The sequence below is a fragment of the Python bivittatus genome, unplaced genomic scaffold, assembly GCF_059951505.1.
Source record: "Python bivittatus isolate LINGU-HERP-01145 unplaced genomic scaffold, Pbiv_v1 ctg000080_np1212, whole genome shotgun sequence".
Taxonomy (NCBI): domain Eukaryota; kingdom Metazoa; phylum Chordata; class Lepidosauria; order Squamata; family Pythonidae; genus Python; species Python bivittatus.
In genome coordinates this window covers 8,930,324-8,954,148 of record NW_028277035.1, presented here as the reverse complement: position 1 = coordinate 8,954,148, position 23,825 = coordinate 8,930,324, and the positions used below count along the sequence as shown (strand labels likewise).

The 23,825-nt window shown below is 40.2% G+C and overlaps 1 protein-coding gene across 2 annotated transcripts; it reads left to right on the top strand.

Annotated features, from left to right (window-relative positions):
• Window positions 1-3,270: 3,270 nt before the first annotated feature.
• On the top strand, window positions 3,271-15,479 carry TVP23C (trans-golgi network vesicle protein 23 homolog C). Of its 2 annotated transcripts, none has more exons than XM_007424032.3 (7): window positions 3,271-3,402; window positions 6,122-6,204; window positions 6,724-6,868; window positions 8,423-8,512; window positions 13,624-13,755; window positions 13,841-13,969; window positions 15,320-15,479. In XM_007424032.3, exons 1-7 carry the CDS (start codon window positions 3,391-3,393, stop codon window positions 15,350-15,352), a joined length of 624 nt encoding a protein of 207 aa, XP_007424094.1. In that variant the 5' UTR covers window positions 3,271-3,390; the 3' UTR covers window positions 15,353-15,479. The 2 variants fall into 2 exon arrangements, with proteins under 2 accessions (XP_007424094.1, XP_087989589.1); XM_088133463.1 differs by lacking the exon at window positions 3,271-3,402 and adding an exon at window positions 3,503-3,815.
• Window positions 15,480-23,825: the final 8,346 nt, after the last annotated feature.

Genomic DNA, 23,825 nt, shown 5'->3' with positions numbered 1-23,825 from the left:
AAACACGAGAGTTTTAGAAGTATATAGATTTGCACAAATGACACAGAAGGGTAGAAGTATATATTCCCAGAGAAATAATTGCAGCAAGTGGCCCTTGTCCTCACTTAAAAAGCTCCTTGGGAGCAACTGAATTAGACCTCCAGCAATACCATTTCTGATAGCCTGATGCCTGAGGGGAGGGGGAAGCCATTGTCAAAAACAGGACCATCTGCAGGCTTTTGCTGCATTTGTCAAAGCTCTGCCCCTTTGAGGTTTGCATGCAATGTCATGACACATGTCAAAACAGGGGCAGGACTTGTGACACAACACTGCAGTGCACTGTACATCACTCTGAGTCTTCATGTGCTGATCAGAAGGAAAAGGGAATGGCTACCAAAAGAAACAAAAAAACAAAACCACGTTTGAAAAAGAGGTGGGCAGTGTTTTAGTATTAGTCTGCACTGGAGAGAGCCAGGTTCTCATTTACACTGTCTCAGCTCAACTAACCTCACAAGGTAGTTTGTTTTGGGGCGGGGGGGGGGGCAATGGGAGGAACAAATACTATGTATACAACTTTGAACTTCTATAGGAAAGGCAAGATGGAAATTAAATGAATTTCACCATACTATCAGCATGTGGCCCCAGATAGAGTAACGCTGAGTCTCTTGCCAGGAAAGAGGTTGAATCACAGCTTAAATGCATGCGGTCAATTATCTTTCTAGCCTCTGTTTCTGTTCCTCACATGCAGTTTAATTTGGCTACATTCCTCAAAGCTTTGGAAATAAGCTCAAATAACAATTCCAGTCCAGAGATTTTTCCCTTCAAATCATGCTTAAGAATAATTTTAAAATCATGTATTTTGGAAGAATGAAGCAAATTATTTCAGAGCAGCCATGGACAGAAAAATATAATAGGAAAAATTATATTGTGTTTTGAACCATATAATTATTATTAGTAAATATTTAAAGGCAAGCTTATTTTGTCATGTTTCATGAGTAGGCAATGGGTAGCACACACAAAAAAATTATCACCTATAGCAGTGTTTCTTAACCTTAGAACTTTAAGATGTGTGGATTTCAGCATTCTGGCTGGGGAATTCTGAGAGTTGAAGACCACACATCTTAAAGTTGCTAAGGCTGAGAAACACTGATCTATAGGTATCATAGTGGGATGTCCTATAAATGAAAATAACTTTTATTTTGCCATTAGGTTGTTGTAGCACATGGGTTGTGTCCTTCTCTTCCATATACTTCCTTAGAGCAACAAGTATGGTCACACAATTTATGTAGGAAAAAAAATCAACAGCTCAGGTATTTAATATTCACTATTGTTATTACAAAATGATTGTTTTTATTTTGCGTGAGTACTCAGATCTTCTTTCATAGAAAGAGAGACATCCATTTCTCAGCTTTTCTACCCAGAGAAGATAATGGTTGGGAGCTACAAATATGGAGCAAGGTTATTTCACAAAAAGACTTTTAAGATAGACTGTTATATCCCTATATTGGAGCTAGAAGGGGATATAACTAAGAGTGACTTAGAAGAGAACTGAAATGCAAATTAATAAAGCAGAATAAAACTGGAACAGGACTTCAGTAACTTTATAGTATTCCCATTCAGCAATGGATAAGGGTTACAGTGGTTACAATCCTGAAGTACTGTTCAGTAATATTCAGTGCTTTGCCATTAATATGCTACAGCTATTCTTATTTATTTATTTATTTTATTTATATTTCGAATTTAGATACCAAATAATTATTTAGATACCAAATAATTTATTTGGCAGCTGTTCAAACAATTCCAGGTTTGAAGGGATCCTTTGCAATGTACACTGTAGTAATTCTGCCAGAATGTCCTTGAAGGTTCAACTGGCCCTCCCTGCAGCACTCTAAATATAGCTCAGCTGATTTAATCAGGGCTCCCCTCCCACATTCTTAAAGCATGTTCTGTGCTTTCATTGGATGCTTTGCAGCAAATTAAAAAAAAAAAATACTATAAGGGAGAGCTGCAAAGCTTCCAAGGCTGTATCCTTGATTATATTTAAAATACAGATGAAATTGTGTCTTGGCATGGTGCTACAAATCCTATACATCTGGAGTTAAGGGGGAAAGTCTAGTTTGAAATAGGGCAAATCAAAAATTGTTGCCAGTAGGAAAATGACCCATTCAGAGACTGTGCAGAGCTTCAGAGAGAAATGGAAATAAATAACCTTTAGTACAATGTTTAGGGAGAAGGCAAGAGCAAACCACTTCTGAAAATCTTGCCAACAAAACTGCAGGCATTTGTCCAGGCAGTTGCCACCAAGAGTGAAGACTGACTCAAAGGCACAAAAAAATTAAAAAATACAATGTTAGGATGAATTCAGAAATAAATGGGCTCAGCTGCCAGACTGAGACACAGGTGCAGCCCTGATTATAGAATGATGCAAAGACTCAATAAGGAAGCGCCTTTAGTCTTCGCACTGCTCTTCCATCTGCATAGGCATTGGTTCTGCATGACACACTGGAAGCCAAGATCCTGGCCTGGCCTTAAGCAGGGGGGTGTCCCTGGAAAAGCCCGTGTGTGTGTGAATTGCTGCTGAGAAGATCCTGTGTAGTGTCCCTTCCCTGTTCAGCTTATTGATCTCTATGAACTAGTTGTTCAGGAGATGATGTTAAGACAGTCTGAGAGTTTAACCAAAACCATCCCATCTTCTGTACAACATTGAATTAACATAATCTACTGATAAAGCTAAACTCTGCCCCGGCAGTCCTATTCTTAAGGTTTAAGGGCTAAAAGACATTACAACTAATTGCAGTACAGTATGTTTCATTTGAGTGCCACGTGCTGCTTCCCCATCTTATCCATGTTGAAATCCTGACTTTCCCCAGAGAGTCAATCTAGAGCAGTGTTTCTCAGTCTTAGCGACTTTAAGATGTCTGGATTTCAACCTCCAGAATTCCCCAGCCAGCATGGAATTCTGACAGTTGGAATTCAGACATCTTAAAATTGCCAAGGTTGAGAAACACTGCTTTAGAGAAGCGTCTATCTCATTTCGGGAGGAGATATTACAATCGGACACTGAGATGGAGCGCTCTATATTTTCCTAGATCTGGAGTCCTTGGGGTTCTCTGCGCTTGGTTGTTTTCTTACGGACGTTTCGTTACCCGGCTAACTAACATCTTCAGTTACCCAGCCGGGTAACAAAACGGCTGCAAGAAAACAACGAAGCTCAGAGAACCCCAAGGACTCCACAGTGCAACCCTGAGCTACATATATTCTCTTCTATATGTTTCCTAGATCTATCAGCCAACGCTTGCGGCTTTCCATTAGAATCGGAAGCGTCGACCGTATAACCTGGCATCCGTCGCACAATGATGATGTAACCGGCTTTGCTGGGAGTGAGTTGTGACGTGGCAGAAGGCGGAAGCGATGTTGCGGCAGGTGGGAGTTAAGGGGCAGTTATTTCCTAGCGTGGGCTGGGGGTGCTGAGTGGGTTTCCCACATCGGGGCTGAAGGGACTTTTTAGTATTGGAGATGGGGGTGAGCTGGAAGAGGAACTGGTGGCGGACTTCGCAGCTGAGGTCGTTGTTGGGGGAAAGGAGCAGATCAAGATGAAGCCCATCCCAGGCTACACAAGTTGTAACTGCTTTGTGCGAAGAGGGGAAGGTCATCTGGGTTATCGTCCCCATCTTCCTTCCCTCTCCTATATATAAACCTTACGGGGTGTCTGGGTTATGCCCGCAAGGCCTTTCTTTCTCTCTCCCTCTCTCCCCAACTGTTAAATGTTCTGCTATATAGCTTTTAATTTGGGGGGTGGGGGAGTTGCGCTTCTAAGACTCCCAAGCGATTAAAAGGTGGGTATAATTGGAATGGAACTGTGTGATGTCGAAGTAAAATCCTCTGATAAACTCTATCAAATTATTAAGACTAGGACTAATGGGCTGCAAGAATCTGATGTCGGCTAGGCAGCAGCAAAGACATGCAGAAAACTCTAACCATTGCTGCCGCCTAATGGTCATCTTCATCTTTAGCTCATATGAGTGTCCATAAGCAAGGTAGTGCATAAACCACAGGATGGTTGCAGTATTACATGCTTATGAATTGGTATAAATTACAAAGAACTTAGAGTAGTTTCATTTAGCAGTAATGCAACTGGGCATATTCCCCACTAGTGATTTATCATGTCTTCTAGAGTCATCCCACAATCATCATCCTTAAAGATCAGTAATGAGTATGAGTTTATCTCCCCACAAAATTGGCTGGGTGGCACTAGAATGTTTATAACTCACTAGTGAGGAAATGGCCTTAATATTATTTCAGTTATACCCTGCCTTCATTCAAGAGCTCAAGGCAATGAATGTAGTATTCCTTCCTAATTTTCCCTGCAACAACCATCCTGTGGGGTAGGTTGGGCTGAAAGAGAGTAACTGGCCTAAAGACACCAGAGAGGTGGTGTGGCACCTTGCTGTTATTCCAACACTTAACCAGTAACCACAAATACAGAAGGCAGCCAGCTACACATTTCCTCATGTTGCTAGGGATTATGGGAATTAAGGCCAACTTCTGGAATTGTTTTGGGGTGCTGATTAAGGCTAGAGATACCCAGAAAAAAATAGAGATGTCCAGTGAAGGGATACAAGTATTGTTACCTTTTTAACTATATCTAACAGCTCTAAATGTAGGGTTTTAGTGATATCAGTAGGGAATAATGTTTTCAGACTCCTTCCATTTGGTTTTGGTTAGGGATATAAGCTTCTAACAACACCAGGATTTTACTCTTAATTTTAGGTTATTCTTAGCTCAGGTTTTAGGTCTTTTTAGCTTAGTATTAATAATGGTATGTTAGAATACTATATACCCATACATAGAAAGTCATCAAGACTTAAGATGTTTTCTTAGTGGTGCTGTTGTTTGATGACTTCTGTTCTTTCTGCTGGTCTTTGACTGAAATAATTATATTGATTGATTGACTAAGGCTAAGAAATGGAGAATGAATCCAATATCCAGAGTTTATTTTTTGCCCCTAATCTTACCAATGATACTGTCTGGAAACCATGGTAATGTTTACAGTAAATTCATAAACATGTTCAGTTAATGCTTATTCCACCTAAGTACAAAGAAGACTATGATTGTTATGCATACTTTTTAGCTACCAATTCATACAAAGTAAAGAAAGTGTATAAATGGTTGCAGTGATGGTGAGAGCAAAAAATGTGATCTCACCCATATTACTTTAAAAAGATTTTTAAGGGAAAGATAGCATACAGAAGTAAGGCACAAAGGCTGCACTGAAGGACTATTGCTAACTAATCAGTACTAAACAGTGGATTCGATAGACAAATAATCTCACTGAGTGTGAAAGTCTAGCCCAAATCTCTGCATCATTGGAATTTGGCTTCAAGTAATAAATAATTAAAACATGGTTGCCAGTGTAGTTAGTTAGCCATCTGCTTTTTAACATTACTTGTTGTCAATTTCAAGAATATACATATTCCTGAAAACCTGCTGTAGAAATATTTTTTTTATTGTTGAAGGGCCTGTGAAATATTTTCTAGTTCAATGTAGAATAACTACTCTTATTAAAAGAAAATACCATTTTAGTTTAATTTGTTGCATTCTTTTTTTGTGATATTAATTAACCAAACAAGAAGTAGATCCAAGATTTGCTATATAGTTTTTGCTATTGATTATCAAAATAAAATATTATTTAAATTCTGTTGCCATTATTTTACAGTTTTGCCAACTGTGAAATTATATATCACTATACCAAAATACTGGATTCCTCATATCTATATAATTTTCTAAGTTTTATCCAGAGGCATCCACAGAATCCAGCATTTTCATCAGGATGATGATGATGATTAGATTTTTATCTTGCCTTTTTTACATATAACTCAAGCTGGCAGACATGCCTAATACTCCTGCTTCCTATTCTTCTCCACAATAACAACTGTGAGAGTCACAGTGGTGCTCTTTATGCCTGTGTATGCAACCTCACAATGTACGTGCAAAGGGGATAGAGCTTGTGTCACAATGCTTGTTTTGTCATTTGCTCCCCCTTACCCTCACCACCCATAGTTTTATCACAGTGGCATAGTTGGATTTCATATGTATAATATAAAAAACCACCCATTTTTAAAATCCGTATTTATCTCTCCAGGACAGTAATGATGAGACGGAAGATGTGTCACTTTTTGGTGGTGAGAATGAAATGTCCAGCAAGCCCAAGAAATCAAAAATAAAGTAAGTAATTGCCTGTCATTGCCTGGAAGTAATAGGCTATCTCTTAACAGGCTTTTGGGACTAAGGTTGGACAAAAAAACAAGTTCTGACATGGCCTAAATCTCCTAAGAAACATTTGCAAATATAGTTTGGTTTGGTAACCATGACAGCAGAACTGTGTCTAGGTGGCTAGGTTGAAAATATTTCCTCAATATCTGCATAGATTCTGCTTCCCTGGTCATATCTAGGGAAGACTTACATGCAATGAATTGCAATATTTACTTATCTCTCTACCCTCAGCAGACATTTGCAAGGAAGTAATGTTGTGTAGTATGGTGTTTCAGGTTAAAGAATTTATCTGTTTGATTTATATTGTTCACATTTATAATAATAATAATAATATAGTTCTGATAATAAGAATATTGCTGCCTTTGTGAAATACCACAATTCGGAATTATGGCAGAAATTCTAAACCTTGGATTTGGCCAGATTAAATATTGAAATTGATAACCAAATTATTTTCTTGGTGTGCCTTTACAGACATCCTATAGCTTCCTTTTTCCACTTGTTCTTCCGGGTCAGTGCAATAATTGTCTACTTACTTTGCGAATTGTTAAGCAACAGCTATATTGCCTGTATGGTGACGATCATCTTACTTCTATCGTGTGACTTTTGGGCAGTGAAGGTAAATCATTTGGTACTTGAATATGCTTGTTATCAGAGAAATTGGGGGTGCAGGGAGCACTGCTGCTAATCAAAAATAGAATACTAATTTTGATTTCATTTAGATTACTTCTCTCTGTTCATCAAGTGCAGAGAACAAATAAAGGGCTGGTGGGAGGGGGGGCTCTTATAGGTGCTTTGGGTTGTTTACTAAAGTTATATCAGAACATGTGTAGAGTGTGATTTCCAACTTAACATATATAGACGTTTATGACTTTTAAGATCCTCATGTACAGGCCAGAGGGCAGTCTCGATTTGGGTTTTTGCTGTGCATATACAAATATATTCTTAACTTAAGCAGACATTTGCATCTGAATGTAACAAGGTGGTTATTTTTATGCTGTATTTTATTCACAGATATTCTACCATCCTTGTATATACACACAGAAGGTCTTGTTCTGTGTAATATCTTATAACTGCTTTTTGTGGGTTTTAATTAACTTTCTGATTGGAACATTACTTTGGCCAAGTTCTGCTCATGGGATACTTTTGCCAGCAGAGGAGAGAGCAATTTTCATTTATTCCCCCAGCCTCTATAGAAGCATAAGAAACTACAAAGCTTCTGACCTGGAAGGATGGGGATCCTCTAGAAAACTGTGCAGGGTTCTTTTCCATTCATGGAACTCAGAATGGAGCCCAAAAACATAACAAAGAATACTCTTTACTTAGAAAGCAAAAACTTTTTGTTGTAAAAAGAAGTGCACATTTGTATCTTAAATTCAAAATTAAATTAGCACAGCACAGGTAAGTGTTAAGTGAACAAGGGCTTAAGAGGGTGGAGTTAATGTTCCAATTAAAAAGCAGTGTTAGATTTCTACTTTGGCTTGCTAATGATTCATCATTATTACAAATATTGAACAAAACAGCCTCTTTCCCTTTTACATAGTAGAGGCCAGCTCTCCTGCTTGGTAATGCTATCACTGCCATAATTGATTTTAGATATCACTTATCAAAGTGAGATAGGAGTATTCACAATGTAAAATATGTAGTTTTGTACTTTCTACCCAATAATATGTGATGAATATATTTGGATGTTTGAAAGACTTTTCTGTCATGTAATAGTTTCATCTCTTTAAAGCAGGTACTTATTACAAACATTCCAAAGTCATTTGAGCTGGAAGACATATGCTGAACTATTTTTGTGGCATTTGAAATAACCAGAAGGCAAATAACCTTTTATTCATGTTAGTGGTTTAACAGGGATTTGTAACAACATGTCTCATGTCACTAGTGAAATTATAACTTGCCTGCCAAGCAACTGTTTCCAGTAAACTTAATAGGATTGCTGAGAATGTGGCCCAGGGGCATAGTAGTGCAAGCTGAGCAATTGGTAACTCATCTAGAACTGTGACTCTGATAGCTGCCTGTGATTATATTGTTGAACAGCACAATGAGATTCTTGTTTCATTAGTGTTTTTGTGCATAAAATGGGGGAGGCATTTGGGGGAGCTTATTTAGCAAAATTTATGTTTGCTGTTGCGGGAAGCACTTTCATGCTGTATTTAACTTTCTCTAGAATGTCACAGGGAGGTTGATGGTTGGCCTCAGATGGTGGAACCAGGTTGATGATGATGGCAAAAGCCACTGGGTGTTTGAAGCCAGGAAGGTAAATATCTCCCATGTTGCTGAGGGAATGACTGTGAATGATGTATTCTATGGCTTACAACACCTTTTGTTCCAGAATAAGAGACAAGGTCGCTACACACAAATTACAGTTTGTGGTAGTTGTGTATATTGGAAATCTAACCTGCTTTACCCTCTGATTTAGAGACTAGGCTACAAAGATTTATATGTTCATTTGTGTTGAGGTAAACGATATTAAACAATCAAACTTTTAGAGAATTATGATTGAATAGGTTAAGCTCAAACTCTATCAAATTATAGAAGTGCATGCATTTCGGAGTTCCTGTAGCGGTACAACTTGATGTTAGTTGCTTTAAAGAACCAAACAGAAACAACAATTCTTAGGCATGCTTAACTGAGAACCTTTTTTCAATCTTCAATCATGGAAGTATTTTAGATACGTCAGGCCAATGCAAATGAAATGTTCCCTTTCCTTTAATGTAAGTTTGAGAGTAGGTTTCCAGATTGTAAATCTTTCAGGTTTGAACAGGAATATGGAGATAGCTATGAAGAAGGTATGCAACAGCCATTACAAAAACATCAGCTTAGCCTGGAAATATAGGAGAGGGTGAGGAAGAAACTCAAGTTTACTCCGCTTTGACGCTCTTTGCTTTAAGAGGGAGAGAGAAACACTCAAGCTTTCCAAGATTCTGTCATTACATCCTATGATAGTAAAGAAGAGTAACTGTAGTTCTTGTGGTATCTGTTTCCTGACTTGGCCTACCTTGAAAGGCTGACACAGGCTAAAGCTAGTTTTCAAACATTCTACCCCCTCTGGTCTTCATATGGGGAAGAGTTGCATAAGCAGTGATATTTACTGTTCTTTACACTACAGGTAGTCCTCACCTAATGACCATTTGTTCAGTGACTGTTTGAAGTTACGGCAGCACTGAGCGAATGGTACTTACGCCCAGTCCCAGAAGTTAGGTCACATGATCAAAATTCAGATGCTTGGCAGCTCGCCTGTACTTACAAACACAGTCCTTTAACTCCCCCCGCCTATCTCCCCAGCTGAGACTGCTGAAGGGCCTGGGCCTCTACTTCAGCCCCAGTACTGCTGCCGCTGCTGAGGAGTACCACTGTGCAAGATGGACAAAAAGGCAGAGTTGGGGGGGAGATAGGCAGGTAGGGGGGTTCGAGAGAAGGCACAGTCCCTTACCTTACTAAGGCTTGGGGCTGGGAGAGACCAAGCCGGGAATGGTTTGGATCAGGGTGGGTCCTCACCTAATGACTGGTGGGATTTGGTTAACAACAGCAACAGGGACTGTCAGGATTGCTGTCTCTAAGCAATGCAGTCACATAACATTGCGCTTTATGACTCCATCGCTTAGTGATGGAAATTCCAGTCCCAATTACTGGCATAACTGGAGGACTAGCTGTAAATGGTTTTTGGTAAACTTGGTTTCAAATCTTGGATAGCAGCCAATCCTAGTTACCATTAATTACCCATTAATAATATTAATATACCCTGTTCTGTAATGGTGTTATGCAAATGTTATGTGTAATGAGAGCTGACAAGAAGAACTCATATTGAAGAGGAAGAGTGTGTTCAGAGAGCTTATTTCCATTATCCTGGTCTTGATCTATTAACTGAGGCTGCCCTTGAAGACCATCTGGAAACTACAACTGGTCCAGAATGCAGCGGTGAGCACAATTGTGTGCGCCAAGTGGTTTGCCTGTATTATGCTGCTACTGTGCGAGCTGCACTGGTTTCCAGTTTCTTTACAGGTGCAATTCAAGATGCTGGTTGTTACCTTTAAAGCCTTGATCTTCCCCCTAAGATCCAGCAAGCCCCTACCATCTTGGCCTTCTGGAGGGCTGTGAAGAGCTGGTTCTTCCCCAGGCATTGGTCTAGGATGGGACTAGAGCCCAGTGGATGTATGGGGGAGTGTTGTTTTTATTGTTAATATCATTGTTTGTTTTGATGTTTTATTGTTATTCTGTGAGCCACCCAGAGTTATTGTATATAAAATGGCAAGCATGTAAGTCTTTAAAATAAATTAAGTCAATAAAATATACTGGGTTTTTCAGTATCAGATCTAAATGCCAGCATTCTCCAAATAGTTTCTTGAACACCTCTGCACCTTCTGTACAATACAGGTAGTCCTCCCTTATCGACCACAATTAGGACTGGTAACTCTGTCACTAGGCACCACAGTTGCTAAGCAAAAAATCACATGACTGCACTGGGCTTATGATGTTACTTCTATCATTAATCGAATCACCACAGTCATAAAGTGAGACATCATGTGATTGCGATTTGCAATTTCACTTCCATGTTCTCTATTAATTTTGCTTGTTGAAAGTGAGTTGTGTAGCTCACAAATGGCAATCACGTGACTGTGGGACACTGCAAAGGTTGTAAATGTGAGGATTGGTTGCAAAGCTTTTTTCTCCAACTGTCATATTTTGAATGTCACTAAGCAAGGCATTCGGTAAGCGAGGACTACCTGTACAGTGAAACCTTGGCTGAACAAACCATTCAGGGGAGGATGTATCGATTCTTCCCAAATGTCTGTGAAGTACAGAATTACTTCATTTGTAAAACGGATGTAAATTGACACAAATAACTTCATTTGCATAATCTCCTTAATGACATAATTACACAAATAATGTAAATCATCTGAAATTGGTTATTTTAGATTTTTAAGGCTTCTTTTGGGCTACTTTGGATGCAAACACGACCTAGCTGCAATTATGGGAGGGGGGGAGTGTGGTAAACTAGACAGAATGTTTGTGTATTGCGTCTGATATCTGCTAAGTGGGATCTTTAAATGAAGGTTTCACTGTACTGTTTCCAATCATGTCCATCACTACTGGTTACAGTTAAGCTTGCCTTTATGTTCCATTGCTTTATTTAAAAGAAAGCTCAGCCAGTCTTTACCAGGATGTGCTAGCATAATAATCACATAATTGATTATTTGGCTGTCCCTTGGTACCTGAAGTAATCAGGTAGTTTGAATAATAGATATTGTTTAAAACACAATATCCATTATTCAAACTAGCTGATTTAGTGAATTAAGGATTGTAAGGCACTCAAGTGTTGTTGATGACTGAAACAGCATATAAATCCAAATGAATGCACGCATGCATGCCTGACTGCTGTTTTAGGACTAATATAATACCTCAAACTTCCAGAAAGTGTTTGGACTGTGCATACAGTGGGGCAAAAAAGTATTTAGTCAGCCACCAATTGTGCAGGTTCTCCCACTTAAAAAGATGAGAGAGGCCTGTAATTTTCGTCATAGGTATACCTCAACTATGAGAGACAAAATGGGGGAAAAAATCCAGAAAATCACATTGTCTGATTTTTAAAGAATTTATTTGCAAATCATGGTGGAAAATAAGTATTTGGTCAATATCAAAAGTTCATCTCAATACTTTGTTATATATCCTTTGTTGACAATGACAGAGGTCAAATGTTTTCTGTAAGTCTTCACAAGGTTTTCACACACTGTTGCTGGTATTTTGGCCCATTCCTCCATGCAGATCTCCTCTAGAGCAGTGATGTTTTGGGGCTGTTGCTGGGCAACACGGACTTTCAACTCCCTCCCAAGGTTTTCCATGGGGTTGAGATCTGGAGACTGGCTAGGCCACTCCAGGACCTTGAAATGCTTCTTACGAAGCCACTCCTTCGTTGCCCGGGCGGTGTGTTTGGGATCATTGTCATGCTGAAAGACCCAGCCACGTTTCATCTTCAATGCCCTTGCTGATGGAAGGAGGTGTTCACTCAAAATCTCACGATACATGGCCCCATTCATTCTTTCCTTTACACAGATCAGTCGTCCTGGTCCCTTTACAGAAAAACAGCCCCAAAGCATGATGTTTCCACCCCCATGCTTCACAGTAGGTATGGTGTTCTTTGGATGCAACTCAGCATTCTCTCTCCTCCAAACACAACGAGTTGAGTTTAGACCAAAACGTTCTACTTTGGTTTCATCTGACCATATGACATTCTCCCAATCCTCTTCTGGATCATCCAAATACTCTCTAGCAAACTTCAGACGGGCCCGGACATGTACTGGCTTAAGCAGGGGGACACGTCTGGCACTGCAGGATTTGAGTCCCTGGCGGCGTAGTGTGTTACTGATGGTAGCCTTTGTTACTTTGGTCCCAGCTCTCTGCAGGTCATTCACTAGGCCCCCCCGTGTGGTTCTGGGAATTTTGTTCACCGTTCTTGTGATCATTTTGACCCCACGGGGTGAGATCTTGCGTGGAGCCCCAGATCAAGGGAGATTATCAGTGGTCTTGTATGTCTTCCATTGTCTAATTATTGCTCCCACAGTTGATTTCTTCACACCAAGCTGCTTGCCTATTGCAGATTCAGTCTTCCCAGCCTGGTGCAGGTCTACAATTTTGTTTCTGGTGTCCTTTGACAGCTCTTTGGTCTTGGCCATAGTGGAGTTTGGAGTGTGACTGTTTGAGGTTGTGGACAGGTGTCTTTTATACTGATAACAAGGTCAAACAGGTGCCATTACTACAGGTAATGAGTGGAGGACAGAGGAGCCTCTTAAAGTAGTTGTTACAGGTCTGTGAGAGCCAGACATCTTGCTTGTTTGTAGGTGACCAAATACTTATTTTCCACCATGATTTGCAAATAAATTCTTTAAAAATCAGACAATGTGATTTTCTGGATTTTTTTTCTCATTTTGTCTCATAGTTGAGGTATACCTATGATGAAAATTACAGGCCTCTCTCATCTTTTTAAGTGGGAGAACTTGCACAATTGGTGGCTGACTAAATACTTTTTTGCCCCACTGTATCTGGAAATGTGTTGGTTCATGGCTCAAATCAGTTGGGCCTTATATTATTTGGTCAGGAAGGGCTCTCTCCCCTGTTGTTCATTGTTGATCAAAGGACACTTCATTCTGTGTCCAGTATGGAGAAATATACAGATTGTAAGACATACAGCCTTATATTGCATGACTTCTTTAGAGAATAATAAGATTCTGCTACTTCAGAGACTGTATTATCATCACTGAGATTTTTCTATATTTAATTAAAGTAACATTTTTATATTGTTGCTTGATTAGTTTGTGCTTAATAAAAATTAAAATGCAGTCTAAATAAGATACTACTACTATTCATTTTTAGGCATCTACTCAGGGGAGAAAAGCTATATCAGAAGCAGAGTCCAGAATCTTCTGGTTAGGATTAATCACGTGTCCGTTGCTCTGGGTGATTTTTGCCTTCAGTGCCCTATTTTCCTTCAAAGTTAAATGGCTGGTGAGTAAAATGTTTGGTTACTTCCTACTAAGCTCATTCTTGGGGCACAGTGAGGCCCTGATTCTCACATGTTTCCCTTTTACAGGCAGTGGTGATTATGGGTGTGGCATTGCAAGGAGCCAATCTTTATGGTTATATTCGGTGCAAAGTGGGTAGCAGGAAGAACCTGACTAGTGCAGCAACTTTCTACTTGGGAAGGCAGTTCCTGCGGCAGGTACTTCTGATTTTATTTATGCAATCATGTGTTCCTTTCCCAGCATTTGTCTTGGTACTTACCTAATTTTGCATTCCCTGATTTTGCAACTTTTCATAGGCCTAGAGAGTAAAAGAATTCAAGATCCAACACTAGCCTTTTCAAATTCTGTTACAACTGAGATGGGATGCTTGTTTCAGTTGTAGGTATTATAGCTCTGTCTTGGCCTGTTGAGGAAGGATGCCACATAAGCTTTCAGAGTGCTCTCTCCTGTAGTTGAACACACATGACTTATCTTTGAGAAATATGACTTGAGGGTCTGTAGCTTCAGAATGACCTTCATGACTTTAATGACCTTACCTGCCCCTTTTAACCATCTCCAGAGACACTGTTTAGGTAGTACTACCTCCTTGAAAAAAAACTCTACAAGAGGATACTAACAATATCCACAGTCATTCATGTCCTTGTCATCTCCCATATAGACTATTGCAATGCGCTCTACATGGGGCTACCCTTGAAGAGTATCTGGAAGTTACAGCTGGTTCAGAATGTGGCCGCGCAGGCAATTTTGGGTGCCCCAAGGATGGCACATGTAACACCTTTACTGTTGGAGCTGCATTGGGTGCCAGTTTGCTTCCAGGTCCAATTCAAGGTGTTGGTCATTACCTTTAAAGCCTTACATGGCATGGGACCAGGTTACCTGAGGGACTGTCTCATCCCCATTATATCAACCCATCCCACCCCGTCAGGCAGAGAAGGTATGTTGCAGACCCCGTCCATGAAAGAATGTCGACTGGCGGGGCCCAGGAAGAGAGCCTTCTCTGTTATTGCCCCCATCCTATGAAACACTCTCCCCCCAGAGGTGAGGCAGGCCCCCACTCTCCTCGCCTTCTGGAAAGGGGTGAAGACCTGGCTCTGCCAACTCGTGTGGAGTGGGAGGAGGGTAACCAACCCTGGGTGTGGCTAGCACCCTGAAGAGGCTCCCATAAACTGATAACTTTTTATTTACCATCTATCCTTTGGACTACATTATTTATTTAGGAACACTTTTTATTGTATTTTAATTAGTTTTATTGTATTTTAATTAGTATTTATTCTTGTTTTTATTGTAAACTGCCCAGAGTCACTCTTTGAGTGAGGTGGGCGGTGACTAAATTTGAAATATAAATAAATAAATAAATAAATAAATAAATAAATAAATAAAAACACTTGCTTTGTTAATGGCCTTTTCCAGGCAAAGGTCTAGTCATTGTGTCCCAGATAATATTTTTTCCAGAGCTGGGGCAAGTTCAGCTTCCTAGATGATTTTTTAAAGAGTTTGACTGCTGTCAGCATAGTCCTGATCTAATGCTACTTTATTTTCTTTTGCAGACCACATCCAAAGAGGACCAAGCAGTATCTTGAAGTTCATGAAGAAACACCAGCTGCCATTTTCATTCCTTCTGGAGAATGAAAAAACTATTTCTTGGCCTCTGTACAGTAAATTTATAATCTGCGTATTGATTTTTGTAATTAAACATATCTTATAGAAGTGTTAATTGTTATCATTTCTTACAACTTATATTTACAGAGCCCTTCTTGACCTAACTGGCTGCTGGACTCTTTAATTATAATTCTCCACTTAGAATTAAGTAAAAAAATTGTGATGGCATACAGTGACTGTTCATGACACTGCGTTAGGGAAATATCCAGAACTGTCCGCAGGAATTTTGCAGTCACATATTGTAGTCTCAAAACCAGCTTGTTCAAGAAGTCTCATGATAAGGGCTTGAGCAATCTGTCATCATGTGAGAACTGTGGAGTGTAACTTTTAATACAAGACTTAAAGTATCTACATTATTGCAAGATCATTTTTTTAAAGCAAGTGTTTTAGGTCTTAATATGGGAAACAGAAAACAACAGTTGGATAATTTCAGCTAGAGGTCAGGAATTGAAAGGAGTTCCAGTTGAAAGTTGAAAGGAGTTCCAGGAATTGAAAGGTTTCCATTTCACAACCAGAATAGAAAAACCCTGATGCCAGTTTACTGGCAAAACTTAACTTTCCTGTTTTGTTTTGTTTTTGACCTGAGCTTTCTTGGTTATTTAGATTTCCTGAGAAGCAAGGGCAAGGTCCCTTTAGTTTACTTTCTGAGTAAGAGAGAATTCTCACATTGCAACTATGGTAGCCTACAAGGATGTAGATTTCAGTTCATAGCACCCTGTAGACAGAAGAAGGATTTGAGCCTGCCTCATTCTTCCTTTTGTGCCACTTACAAAGTGGATTATTGGTATTATAGAAGAACTGTTCTGAAGTTGCTAGTGCCATGAACTCTTAATAAACCCAAACAAGCAATTTCAGAATTAACTGGTGAAATAAGAGATAGGGCTATTTTTAACTAGGGGCTCATCTGAATGATAAAATCAGTCCAAGTCACCCATTGGAATAATCCAACCCATTTGTAAACAGTTCTTTGCAAATGTAAGCAAACCTTCAGTGAGTTCAGGCTCTACTAAGAATGTAGATTTCTGCAAATTGTTACTTTACCATTTTTCTTCTCCCTGTGCTGATTTGTGAGTTTCATGCACAGGGCCTAGCTTGTAATACTGTACTATAGGTAGCTGGGCTGCTTTTCAAAATCAGAATTAAAATTTATTCAGTTACTACTGATTACTGGGTGGGCATCCAATTATTCATTTTGAACATGATCAATTTGTGTATTTCTCAAGATGTTTAAACAGGAGTTAAAGCTGTGTTACAGTTACTGTTCAGGTAGTTTATAAGATAAGCTTAGGGAAGAAGTATTGATTATAAACAAACTTAATATAATAAGCCTAATGGTGGTTTATTGTTAATTTTTAAAAGGAAAAGTGTTTGGCAAGTTTCTACATGAGTGCTGATAGTTAACATTCATATTTGGATATAAAATGTAAAGGTTCTTGAAATACAAAAATAATGTATTTAAAATCTCTGATTTGCATTGTGCATGTTTGTGAACCTTTCAAATTAACTTGTTTTCCAAAGAAATATATTTTTATAAATCTGTGAAATTCTGAATTGGTTTGAATTTAGTCTCATACTAGACAACCTGTGACCTGTTGGGTCACCGTTTCAGAGATATTTCCTTACCTAAACAGAGAAACAGAATGACAACGGGCAAAAAAGCAGTGGAAGTGTGAGCGATTTGCGACTTGCTGCCGGCTTCCCCATTGACTTTGCTTCTGGGAAGCTGGCAGGGAGTGTCAGAAATTTTCCCTTCCCTTCCCTTCCCTTCCCTTCCCTTCCCTTCCCTTCCCTTCCCTTCCCTTCCCTTCCCTTCCCTTCCCTTCCCTTCCCTTCCCTTCCCTTCCCTTCCCTTCCCTTCCCTTCCCTTCCCATCTTGTCCCATCCCATCCCTTCCTTTACTTATTTACTTACTTAGTTGCCACATAATATAGGCTTGTGCCATTTGCCCTCCCTCACAACTCTCAGGAGAGCCCTAGCGAAGCCGCCGCCGCCTGCTCCTTGGCTGACCCATGGAACTGCCTGCCACTTTGCTGTGGGGAGGTAGAACAAAGGGAGCCACAGACTGCGAGGAAAGCTGCACCCTGTTCCCCATTCTGGCATGACCCCAAGGGCCCCCTCCCTCGAGGGAGGAAGAGGGCTCACCCATCAATCACTGGTGTCCCCCAGCCAGCCCTACCTCACCAGCAAGCATCCAAGTCACTCCCTCCTTCCTTCAACACCCACTGCCATTAAGAGATTTTAAATTTCTGCCTCATTTCCAAAGCAGCTACTTTGGAACTTTGCCACTTGCCTGTCAGGCCTTGCCACCAGCCGGTTGGGTGCAAGGGACAGGGAGATGGGAAAGAGGTCAGGGATAGGCCCATGATGATCATGTGACCTGGGATGACTGCGGCAGCAGTCACAAATGAAATTTTCACAAATTTCAATTCCACAGGAGTCATGGGTCCTGGATTTTGGATGCTTTCTGCAAGTTCGTTCATTTGAGTACCTTGGTTCAAAAGTTGCCCTATGATGTACCGTTTTGCCCAGTTGAAGGTTACAGACACGAGAGTTTTAGTAGTTTATGCATAATCATCACTCTTTATATCTTCCTTGCCTTTTTGAGTTTTGCCAGTTTCCATTTTCACAACTGTATTCTCTGCAAAACAGATCCAGTAGTTTCAGCGATGCTCACGTCTACTTTTAAGTGCATTATTGATAATCTTCCTAATCAACTTGAGCTTTATCCCCTCAGCTGGACACTGCAGCCATCTAATTGAGCACTTTTTTGTTGGCTGCTGGCATTTCTTAGTGATGTAGCCTAGGTCACCCAAACAGTGAACGCTGGTGTAAATGACTTTTAAGATTCCAACTTCAGTTTTCAATAACTATATTCTAATACATTTTATTATTATCTGAAATGAGTCACAACAGATTGAATATCATAAAAACAATGTTCATACCATTACAAATTTAATGATTTTATCAAGGAAATCGTTCCACACATTTAACAGAGAGAGTAAGTTAGTGTTATGGCTACATGGGTGAATCAGACCACCTTTGAGGTGTTTTGTTTTTGCTTATATCAACAGTATGCAAGCTTTAAATTAACAACACATACAAGCTGCTATTCTTGAGATACTTCCAACTTTGCAAGTTTTTTGCTTTTCATTTTTCCTGTCATATCTTCTCATTCACAGTTCTTTCTGATCTTTGCATCTCTAAACTTCCATATGATTTCTCCTTACTCTCCATTCCTCTATACAAAGTCATCTAATAAAATCAAGGAGCTTTTCATTGCTGGACCTTTCCCAGCAACATTTTTCACATAGCACATTGAATTACTGGCAAATTCCTCAATAGCTCTAAGAACTGAAGGACCATGGTGAATTAGACTATCATTCTATATTCCAACGCTGCCCATAATACTCTTCAAGCAAACGTGGGTAAATCTATCAAGTTGCTTTTTAAAGCTAATTAACCTTCCAGCCATATTGTATGCTAGCACATTGCGTAGATTAATTTGGTTTTGTGGAATGCTTTTTTCTGTCATGATTCTCCCACAATTTAGATTTATGGAATGAATCAATTCTTGTATTACAGGAAAAAACCTGAAGGTCTGCATATCTAAATTTACACTTCTATTATGTCTTCTCCCCAGCTAAGAGACACAGCCTAGCCAACTTTGGTTGATCTCAAAAAGTTAAGCAGAATCAGATCTAATTTTTAATTGCAAGGGAGACCCTCAGGAAGTAGCAGAGCTGTGGGCTAGATTGGGATACCAACAATAACAACAACAATATCCCCAATTTCTGCTTCCATTTTGTCGCCAAGAGAACTGCATGGACATATCCATGAAGTCACCTGGAGTCAAGTTTGAATTGGGTTTTTTCTTATTATCTCCTACTTTACCTTTTTTTCCTACGAAAAAAGCCTTGAGCACTGTCACCTTCCTTTTCAGTGAACTGCTCCAGTCCCTCGATCTTTTTCTGCACCTTTGCCATCTCTGCAATAATCTCTTTGACAGAGAGAGGCCAGAGCTTCATGCACAGAATTCCAAATACGATTGCAACAGGAACGTATATCAAGGCATTACAAAATGAGCAGTTTTGTTTAAAGGGCCTTTCCTACTTGGAAAGTAGAAGGCAAAGCTGCACTTCAAAATTCCTTATTTTCAGCTGTAATTGTTGCCTTTCTGTAGTTCTTACTTTGGGTAATTTTCCAAGATTAGCATGTGTTTGTGCTTCCTGTCCACAGACCTATTGCCTTCCCTGTGGTTCACCAACTTTCCACTAATGAAGGGTAGCATTTTTCATTCTGGTTGTTTCTAGATGCACATTTTAATGTGGAATGTGTATGCTTCCCTCAGTAATTTGATGAAGCATCCAGATAGCTTTATTCCTCTGTCAATATCCCAGAACTCCCTCTTATTTCTGTATTGGGATAACCTGTTCAGGCGGAAAGCCCTGAAACAGAAGCACTCATGTCCAAAAGGATGGCTGGGCCACAGATCTCTCTTTTCATAAGATACTGGGTGGGGTTAGGAAATTAATGTCAGCAGTGACACCATGACCTGCTGCCCTGATCTCTTCTCTGAGAACCCAAGTTGTTTTAAATATGTGTGCAAGTGTTTCGCAACATTTAAATGGCTTTGTTAACACTTTGAATTTCAAAATATTGAAACAACATTTGGGAAATAAGGTTGTAGCTGTTCTGTTCACTTTCAGGATCATTTCTTTTATATGCATAGAGGTGGAATATCTGTCTGCAAATGAGCATTTAAAAATGCATTCCAGTATGCCTGTGTAACTGCACGTTCTGAACAAAGGAAATCGGTGTGTGAAAACCTCCAAATGATTTTTTCTCTAACACAAAGGAATTTTCTCTAATCAATCCCAGCCAGCATGGCCAGTGACAAGGGACTGTGGAAGTTGTAGTTCAAAGTATCTAGATCAGTGTTTCTCAACCTCAGCAACTTTAAGATGTGTGGACTTCAACTGGGGCCAGCTGGGGAATTCTGAGAGTTGAAGTCCATACATCTTAAAGTTGCTGAGGTTGAGAAACACTGATCTAGAGGGTATCAGGTTGCCAGAGTATCCCTACTATAGTCTGTTCTCAGAGTATATCTACCTGCTAGATTCACAGTAGTCAAACTCTACTGATTTGGCTTTTCCCTAACATTTCTTAAGAACTGTAGTTTGATTAGCGTGCTGAGAATTCTCTGTTGGAGAGAAGCCGTAATTTTGTGGTAAAGCAGATGCTTAAACATAAAGTCTAGATCTTCAGTTTGTGATATTCTACCTAGGATGGGGGAAAGAAACTTAGAATGTTTGCATCCCATGTCTTGCTGTAACCTAGACTTTGAAAAATGGGTGGCTGGGAACAAGAGAGTTTGTTTCCAATCACCTGCCTTAGATGTTTGTAGAACCCCACAGAGCCATACACCTTCTTAAGGAGGAAAGATGGCCAGCCCTGGAAGCCTGCCATGAAGTGCTACCAGCTGCCCCTCCCCAAAATAAGGAACAAACCCTATTGCCACTGGCTGCTGAAGATATGGAATCCTGGACTGGCCTCAGGCGAGAAGTAGCAGAAAAGCTGGTGCTTGAGAATGAAATGGCTGATTAAATTAATTTAAGTGAACATAGTTTTTAAGAGATGGAACTGCACGCTGGCAGGTTTGCCCTGAAACCTTGAGGTGTTTAAACAGTTGTCAATTACTGTATAAATATATGTTTACGTTCCATTTAAGAATGACATGAATTAAGTTGATACCACTCCAGTGAAATTGATGTCAGATTGGCAAACTCCTTCCCTGATGGGGTTGAAGCTGCTAAACTTAGATTAAATATTGGGGAATTTGTGTGCCAAATAATGTATAACAACAACATGACCATAATTGTTATTGTTATATTGTGTTATGTGAGAGGAAAGAGTACCAGCAGCTGTTTTGCTTTTGACAGTACGGACACCCAAAGTATAGACCCACACATTCCTATAGATTTTAGCTGTCCTTAGTACTGTATATGTTCACAGATAAGCCGAGAATTTTAAGTGCTTAAATATACCCTAAAAGTCGGGTTCAGCTTATCTGTGGATGGGCTTATCCATGAGCATATATGGTAAGTAGTGTAATCTTCTGAATGCCACAAGTCTGGTGGGAAGGGCTTTAGTTGAGTGTGGTTGTCTTTCCTTTGTTTTAGTTGTATTTCCTTAAGGTCTTCAAATATCTCTTGGGAGTACATTTTTTTTTCCCAGAGCAAAAAACAAAACACACCCACATAATAACATCAGCTAATTATAGTCTTTTTGTAACCTTGTTTTTCCTGCCAATTGGGAAGCAATATATCCCACTGTGACGTGAGAATGCAGTGGCCTTTATTTGCCACCCAATTTGATGACTGTTGGAATGTAAACATTAAAAAGGTTTTGTATGAACTTCTGGTATAATAGAACTAGAAGTAATGCTTTCAAAGTCATGATGGGGTAATCAAAAGCAGCAATGTAGAGGAAGAGTGAGGCAAGAGAGTAAGCTACATCAGCTTTTCCAACTGGATGCCCTCCAATCTGTTAGACAACAAGAATCATCATGCCCAAACAGCATGACTTCTGGCAGTTTTAAGGGAAAAAAAAAAAAAGAAACCAAGAAGGAAGGAAGGTTGGATGTTCAACCAAAAATGCATAAAATAAAATTTCCTGTTGCCTCTTTATTCCTGTTCATCTTCTCTTGGCATCATACAAATTCAGAGCACAGCCAGATGGCCTTATTCAAATGCTATCCTCAAATCAGTGAGCTGACAGAAAAGTATGCTGGCACAAATGGCACTGCCCTCATTGCAGATCTCCATTCTACCCCAGGACAGAGACCAGCAAGTGGCGCTGTCCTTACAGTTTTAATGTGGGACAAATTAAGGAAAGTGATTGGTGGAATCCCCTGGCTTTGTTTTCCTTCCTACTGGAAATCACTGGCTGTGGGAAAAATGACCATCAGTCATGATGAGGTAGGGATGGATGAGTGTAGGCAGATGCTTAGAACAACTGGTGTGACCACCTGTCAAGTTGCTTGAGTAACAAGTTACAAGCACAGAGGTGCTCTGCACTTGTTAGCCTCCTGTCAGGCTATTTCTGAACACGGATCTACCGTGCTTCTGAAAGAGATCTAACTCTGCATCCAAAAATAGATGGTCAAACACGCAGAGGAGGGGTGGGAGGTGAAGCAGGAGGGAACAATCAGTGAAGAGCAAGCACTGTCCTCAACTGGTGCTGCAAAGGAATAGCAAGGGGAACAGCAAGGAGACCTGGCCAGCGGCATATGCAAGTAATCCAGGGAGGAGGCAATGGCATGGGAGTAAACAAAATGGCACCGCTCTCCCACCCAGTATAAATCAGTAAACAGTACAGCTATGAGAACCCTTGTCAGCAATAGTAGTGGAAAATCTGCAATGCACTCATTCTTGATACAACAAGCAATGCACCCCTGGCAGAGCCTGGCTTTTTTTCCAAGTTGAAATCTAACTCTGCAGTGCAGAACTAGTATTCTCTCAAGAACAGTAAGTGGGTCTTTAAAGAAACAGGTCCAAAGCTCTTCCCAAGGAGTGCTAGACCTCTGTATATAAGGATCCTGAGCAAACCTTGACAAGTACTTCAGGAAGCATCAGTCAGGAGTCTCTGGGGAAGCCAGGTGTCCACTGAGTCCTAAATCTCAAGACAAAAGGAGAGCAATGCCTAGACCAGTGTTGTCCAAACTTTGGCACTTTAAGATGAGTGGACTTCAACTCCCAGAATTCCCCTGCCAGCATGGCTGGCTGGGGAATTCTGGGAGCTGAAGTCCACTCATCTTAAAGTGGCCAAGTTTGGACAACACTGGCCTAGACATTTGAAGGGAGGGGCGTGCCCACTGCAACCTCAAGTGGCCAATCAGAGCCAGGTCGACCCCAGCCCATGACCATCTCATCAGACATATTATTGATGAAGCAAACTAGATTACATCTAAGGTAAAACATATGTCAGGAGAAGTGGGCAGATACTAATTTAAAACTGGAGCTTCTGAAAATGACTTTTAATTGTCTTCCGAGGAGATGAGACTTCTTTTTCTTGCATAGTAATAGGAACAGTAGGATCCTGGAGACTTTAATTTTATATCACAATATTACCCTTCCAGAAGATTTGCATTTGGTCTTACATGTGATCAATATTCCCCTCTCTGACAACCCCGCCCCCATGAAAGGGAAATAAAATAGCCACAAGGAGAGATGTCTGGTGTCTCCAGCAGCCAGAGCACATATGGCCATGGAGGACTGGACAGGAAAGAGCAATCTGCAGTCAGCTTACAGACCTCTGAAGGCCATTCCCCTGGGCCCTGTGAATTGTTTGGGTGGGAGGTCTGGTGCTGGCAAAAGATGGAAAATGTTTCTGTCA

Bases quoted from the DNA above. Each gene is read 5' to 3' on its own strand.
- TVP23C (XM_007424032.3), top strand. The intron at 6,869-8,422 runs GTAAATCATTTG...AACTTTCTCTAG, and splicing joins GTGACTTTTGGGCAGTGAAG to AATGTCACAGGGAGGTTGAT. The intron at 13,970-15,319 runs GTACTTCTGATT...TTTCTTTTGCAG, and splicing joins GAAGGCAGTTCCTGCGGCAG to ACCACATCCAAAGAGGACCA.